This window comes from Lipotes vexillifer, unplaced genomic scaffold (genome assembly GCF_000442215.2).
Source record: "Lipotes vexillifer unplaced genomic scaffold, Lipotes_vexillifer_v1.1 scaffold1586, whole genome shotgun sequence".
Taxonomy (NCBI): domain Eukaryota; kingdom Metazoa; phylum Chordata; class Mammalia; order Artiodactyla; family Lipotidae; genus Lipotes; species Lipotes vexillifer.
Window position 1 is genome coordinate 683064 of NW_006792103.1, and position 7297 is coordinate 690360.

At 35.0% G+C, this 7297-nt stretch overlaps 1 protein-coding gene across 5 annotated transcripts in view; it reads left to right on the forward strand.

Moving 5' to 3' along the window:
* Nucleotides 1-7297, forward strand: part of RIMS2 (regulating synaptic membrane exocytosis 2) — a 583562-nt gene that overhangs the window by 329685 nt on the left and 246580 nt on the right. For all 5 annotated transcript variants that reach the window (XM_007465316.1, XM_007465315.1, XM_007465318.1 and 2 more), the window contains 2 exons: nt 4267-4438; nt 6506-6659. In XM_007465316.1, coding sequence (XP_007465378.1) covers nt 4267-4438; nt 6506-6659 — 326 coding nt within the window. The remainder of the gene's footprint in view (nt 1-4266; nt 4439-6505; nt 6660-7297) is intronic.

Sequence of the window (7297 nt, forward strand, 5' to 3'; positions counted from 1 at the left end):
GAAGAGATTATTCAATAAGCATCATGAAAAAAGAAAGAAGTAATGCACCAATTTCCCTTTCCCCAGCTCTTCTGCAACACTGGTTTTCAGGGCTGGGCTGGTCATTTTTCTCAGGTTGGACGCAGCTGGGCACAGATGTGATCTTAAATATATTTATACACGTTTGGACCCTCTATTACTCAGTTCAAGTTAAGTTATCAGTGTTGAGTGCCAAAGTATCATCTGAAGAACAATTTCAACAAAGAAAATAACAAAAGAAAGGAAGTAGGCAATTAGCAAAGGTCTTACACTTTATTTGATATATATTTTGAAATAAAATTTGTAAAATGAATTAGAAAATATGCAAGGGTGCCATAGCCTCTTAAGCTATTAGAAGCTGTGCCATATAATTTTATCTTACAAAGTTGACTCGAAGGAGGTTGTTCTCTAACAACTTAGGTTGTCTTTTGGAGAGGGATACACTTTGAACTGCAAGGGAAGAAGAGGATATGCAATAACTTAACTCAACTCCAGCTTAAACTTCAGTTGGATGACAGATGTCACAGCCATATTACCTACCATCCTGGATGGAGGCCAAGTCACTTGGCTTCTCAGAGCACAGTTTATTAGTCTAAGCATCCTTAGAATGCCATCATAAAATCTCGCAGAAGGCTTCCCTGGTGGCGCAGTGGTTGAGAGTCCACCTGCCGGTGCAGGGGACACGGGTTCGTGCCCCGGTCCGGGAAGATCCCACATGCCGCGGAGCGGCTGGGCCCGTGAGCCATGGTCGTGGAGCCTGCGCGTCCGGAGCCTGTGCTCCGCAACAGGAGAGGCCACAACAGTGGGAGGCCCGCGTACCGCGAAAAAAAAAAAAAAAAAAAAACTCGCAGAAAGTGCTGTGCTTTTATGCACACACATAACTTAAGTTTCTACTTATTCAGACCTTTGAAGAAAAATGCTTGCTTTTCAAGATGATAAAAGTTTCTCAAATTTTTGTTTTTTGGTTGACTACTTGTGATTAGTTTTATTTATTTATTTATTTATTTAAATTTATTTATTTACTTATGGCTGTATTAGGTCTTCGTTTCTGTGCGAGGGACCCCTCCAGTTGCGGCAAGCCGGGGCCACTCTTCATCGCGGTGCGTGGGCCTAGGCTCCAGATACGCAGGCTAACGGGCCCAGTTGCTCCGCGGCATGTGGGATCTTCCCAGACCAGGGCTCGAACCCGTGTCCCCTGCATTGGCAGGCAGATTCTCAACCACTGCGCCACCAAGGAAGCCCTAGTTTTATTTTTTATACCTCCCCTCACTTTCTAAGCAGATAGAAGTCAAATGGAAGGGAAAGTCCCTTCAAAGACTCCTTTATATTCCAGATGTAGGGTTTTTATCTTTTCTCAATAGCAAAGAACGTGAGAAACATCTGGATATTTTTTTCTCAGATTATTTCTCAGCTGCGTTTTCTTGACAGTTATCAGGAATTTGAAGAATATTTAGGCAAGTTTGTAGCTCACTTTATTGATAGAGTTGTGTCAGGGTTTTATCCTTAACGGAAAAAAGAATTCTCTGGTCAACTCAAACAGCTACATTATCACTACATTATCATCTCGACTTTTTTTTTTCTGTTGATACAAGTTTTTACACATGAATAAAGGACTATTTGTGCTTTTGGTATGAGTTATTTCTTTTTTCTTGACAATTTCTTGTGAGAAAAATTACAGGTCCCAAGAAGCCCATGGATACCAAAATCTGCAGTGCTCAAGTTGCTCATATAAAATGACATAGCTCTGCATCTGTGGATACTGAGGGCCAACTGTACTTGACTAAGTAAACAGAAAAAACAGTTGATGCCTTTTTATTGATAAGAATTCCTGGAGGGACAAGTGAGGCTACATAGAAGGAATTTAGTCTAGAATGTCAGTATGTCAGTTAAGCCATTCAAAACATTTATTTTCTATATAATATGCTAGGTACCCTAAAAAATAGCTAGGTATCCTCTAACACTTTTTTGTATCTTTTTTTATTTTGGTTGCCAGTCAAAATATATTTTTCCCTTCATTTTGAGTAAAAATATCAAGTCTTTGCATGCTGTTAAATCAAATGGAAAACAAAAGTACTGGTAACATGAAAATAAATAGAATAAATAAAAAACTTTAGTTAGATTTTTTAAAAATACTTTCTCAACATTTTAATGATGCTGTTAGAGATCAATTATCTATTTTATTATCCTTAAGCTGCTATTTAAAAATATCTCTATAGCATGCTTACTGATCTTAGTTTTTAAATAATTTTAGCAACTTTTCAGTATTTGACTTATACAGAATGATCTTATTTTGAAGGCTTTAGTTATACTTCTTGAAAAGAATAACTCATTTACTTTTTTTTTGTAACTTGCTGAAGGTAAGATAACTTTCCATGGTTATTTTCATGGATTGGTGCTTCAATACACACAAAATTGCCTTATTAAATTGTAATCATATAAGGTAGGTTAGTGAGGAACTTCAGAGATAATCTAGTCTCCCTCCTATACAGGATTAGAAATCCCGCCTAAAATAGTCATTCTTTGAGAACTTTTTTCACTCCTTAAGAGGAAGTCAAAGCTTATTCTTCTGTTTCCTTTCACGTTGCAGTATAAACCATTCTTGGATTAGATGGCAAGGTTCCCCCTGAATGCTTTCTTCCTGACCTTGGTGGAAGGAATTTTATCTCTGACAGGGTTTCATAGTTCATTCTTTAATGGATAGAATATAAGTAGATGCTTTATAAATATTTCTTAAAATCTTAGAAGGAGGAAGTGACAAGAGTCATAAGTCATAGTCCTTGTCATTATTTCTCTTATTTTAGGTATTTTTATTTGCAGTACCACTTTTTCATAAATTTGAATGGAGATAAAATTTCCTACGTGGGTTTCCAAAGTTATTTTCCTATGGAGGCCTTAGAAATTAATAAAGATACATTGCTTTAAAATGGCTTTCTGCTACATTAAATATATATGCTTTGGAAACATACATGTTCTTGATTCAGTCAAATCTGTAGTAAACATTAAACTCTGTATTCACCTGGGAGAAGTTGCATACTCTCCCTAATTTGGAGGCACTCTGTCCCTTCTTAGTTCTCCCTGCTTCCTATTTCCCAACACTCTTAGAACTGTGCTGTGTTGAGAGAATTTGTAGAAGTTAATATGGTTCCACTTGGAGTTCACTGGCACTTCTCACTTCAAATAGGCTCTTCTAATAGCTTAACATTGCCGTCCTAGATGATTTTCTTCATTCCTATTCAGACACTGATCCTCTCTAATAAGCTAGAGTAGTGATCTCCAAGAAGAACGGATGTACCCAGGAGATGTATGAAACAATTCATTGGAGTTCATAAAGAAATACTTGAATTTTCATTTTCACCTATCTTTAATTTCCTATTTTTGTATATTTACCAATGAATACAATATATTAGTACAACAATATAGTAATACATACATATAATTTATAAATATATTTATAAGTATATGTGTATACAATGGAATGCATAATCAAAAGCATTCACTTGATAGAAATATGAAGTCAAAAAGATGTATGAAAGCTTCTGAGTTGGAAGTTCTGTCTATCAGGATGGCCAGCTTGCATTTCCAGCCCAGATTATAGCGGCTACCTCACACAGAAATAATTTTACTAAGTCTTTAAAGACTTGATAGATGTCAAATGAGCAAGTATGTATTAATTATACATAAGTGAGTAACTTGATAAGATGTTATTACAGTTGCTTATTAGCTAAACTATATGGATGTAAAGTTGTGAACATCGCAATTCACTAAACTTATTGTACAAGGGACTTCTGTTAGTTTAAGTGAATAGTATATTGGTTACAAATACTAAGTACAGTATTTGCATTTGCATATGTACAAATACTAAAAGTAATACTATATGTAACTAACAGGTTAATTTCCAATTTAAAGGTTTCCAATAGGGCAATGTGTTAAAAAAAAATTAGAGTTAAGATTCTTCAGTCTGGTTTTATTTAGAATTTGAGAAAGGTTAAGTTTTTAATTATCTATCATGGAAAATTTTCAGATTTATTGAAATATTTCTATTATTAAGTCATACTTATAAGGTGATATAATTATATACCTTATAAATTTTAATAATAATTTTAAAGATTACAGTATATTTAAGGTATGATAAATTTGTGGGAAAACTTCACTTGACTTCTTTCCTGAGAAATTTTAAATTAATAAATTTTAGGGCAAAAGTTAAAATGAAGATTTATATACGCTCATATATTCTTATTTTTTTCATAGTGATAAAAACAAAAGAAGAACTAAAACAGTAAAGAAAACATTGGAACCCAAATGGAACCAAACATTCATTTATTCTCCAGTCCACCGAAGAGAATTTCGGGAAAGAATGCTGGAGATTACCCTTTGGGATCAAGCTCGAGTTCGAGAGGAAGAAAGTGAATTCTTAGGAGAGGTATCTGGAACTATTTTAAAGCTTAGACTATTCATGTCATCCTGAATACTTTTGTTTATATGACTATCAGTAAAATATTATATTTTGAATAACTGAAACACCTAGACATAATTTAACAGAATGAATTTAGCTGCTGTTTTAAGAAAAAACTTATTGATGCCTCTATAGTGCATGTATTTCCTTTCAGTTTACTGAACCAATTGTACAACTAGTAATTAAATCATTTATTTATAGATCAGTTTTTCAGCCCTGTACTGTATCTGTAATGTGCTAGGGGCTGAGGTGTCAAAGGTCAATAAGGTATATTACTTTCTTCAAGGAAATTATAATCCACTGGGATACACACAAGTGAGTGAACAATTATAACATAGTATGGCAGATGCTCTTTCAGGGAAGTGCAGTAGGAATACATAATTGCTGTGCAGGGAAGGGGAAGTGGTCCATGGAAGGATCCACAGAGAAACTGGAATTTAGCATAGTCTAGGGAAGTAAAGTTCCTGCAGAGGGAATAACAAAATACTAGAGTTGCGGGGGTCTTGGACAACTGCATTGAAATGGGAAAAGAATGTGGCAAGAAATGAGTCTTGAGGGTTAAACTGACACCTGATCATGTCCCTTCATATATCATATTAAGAGTTTGGATTTTATCCTGTAGATAATGGGAACAAATGACAGGTTTTAAAGAGACTGGCTTGATTGCATTTATACTTGAGAAAAATATTTCTAGCTGTAATGTGGAGAATTAATTGGAGAGGGGTGGATGAGAGGCAGTTTTCCCACTATTAACGTGCTAAGAGAACTGCTTTCAGTTTTTCAGTGTGGTTGGTTTTCCTGAGTAAATTAAATGTAATACCATGGGAAAAGCAACAATCCATAGAAATATTGAACTGAATGTTGTTAGCTAAGGAATCAAAGAGTGGTAAACCAGTTGGACAGAAGGGTAACATGATGACTAGGAGCAGAGATTATGGTTCTGCATTCCTGACACTACTACTTCCTGGCCTTGGTCCTTGAGCAAGTTATTTAATATATTTGTACTTTAGTTTCCTCTTCAATCAAGTGAGAATGACAGTAGTATGCAATTCAGGGTTAGAGTGAGAATTAAATGTGTGTGTGTGTGTGTGTGTGTGTGACCATTTGGAACACAGTGCTTATAATTTTGAAAATGACTAGGGAAAATTTAGGAAGAATGAAGAGTACCTTAGTTGTTTTACATTTTTACCTCCCATAGCTAAATAGTGATTTATCATTATGTAACAGTTCTCATATACTTAAACCAGACACTGTCATATTTGCACATGACTTTAAAAGAAAATAAAAAGAATCATTTATTTCTATGGACTGATTTCCTTTGTAAATTTATTAGATATACATATTATAACATGGTTCATATTGAAAATCCATTCTTTTTTTTTTCTTTCCTTTCCTGTTTTGAATCCTTAGCAGCATGATATGTTAAACAGAATTTTAAGTAAGACAGCCTTTGACTTATATTATGGCTCTTTCACTAACCAATGATGTGGGCTTAAACAAGTTTTTTAACCTTTTTCAGCCTTGGTATCCTTATTTGTAAAAGTTGAATAATAAGACCAACCTAGTAGTTTTTTCCTGAGAATTAAGATAACATATGACATGGTTCTTAACACACAGTAAGCACTTCTAATTTGTTTTTAATCTCTGCATTTCAGAGTTTGTAAAGGTTAAATTAATGAATGTAAATGAAAATGTTTTTTAAACTGTAAAATGGCATATATATACCAGTTATTATTACAGACTTTTAGTAGTAAGTGCTATTTATGTAATGGCATATTTAACAGCCTGTAGCAGATAGGTGTTCAAGGGTCTACAAAATAAATGTCTTAGATATTCAAAGCCATTAACTCAATAAGAAGTTATATATACTTATCTCTTATTTAGTTATTGTCAAACATATGGGCAATTCTGCAGCATAACCTTGCTTTTGACCTAATAGCATTACTATTATAATTATCATTATTATAATGAAACCATTTAAGAGAATTTCTATATTATTGTCATAAGACAGTCCTTTGTCTCTTGGCTTTGTAGATTTTAATTGAATTAGAAACAGCCTTATTAGATGATGAACCACATTGGTACAAACTTCAGACCCACGATGTTTCTTCATTGCCACTTCCCCACCCTTCTCCATATATGCCACGACGACAACTACATGGAGAGAGCCCAACACGGAGGTTGCAAAGTAAGTTTTCAGTAAAATTTATTGTGCCTTTATTGAATTATCTTGAATGATATATATGACATAGAATTTGAAGATACCATTATGGGTACTAACAGTCATCTGTTAGTATTTTCATAGCTTTTATTGAAGCTTTTAAATTGTTTGATACACTCAACTGTATACATGTAGTATTCACTCATCACAGTATGACACACAATGAAGCATAGTTATGTTTTAATTTTACCTCTTAGAATCTAAAATATAGGAATGAGATAGCTAATGTAGTAGAATTTGGTGATGTACCTGTAGATATCTGAAATTATGATTTCCACTGTCATTAAGCCAAGTATTTTATGAATATGTAGGATAACAAGTATAGCATAGTGGTTGAAACCGTGACCATGAACATTACTCAGACAAACTTGAGTGTAAATATTAATCCTCTCACTTAAGAGTTGTATGGGGGCTTCCCTGGTGTCGCAGTGGTTGAGAGTCCGCCTGCCGATGCAGGGGACACGGGTTCAAGCCCCGGTCCAGGAAGATCCCACATGCCGAGGAGTGGCTGGGCCCGTGAGCCATGGCCGCTGAGCCTGTGCGTCCGGAGCCTGTGCTCTGCAACGGGAGAGGCCACAACAGTGAGAGGCCCGCGTACCGCCAAA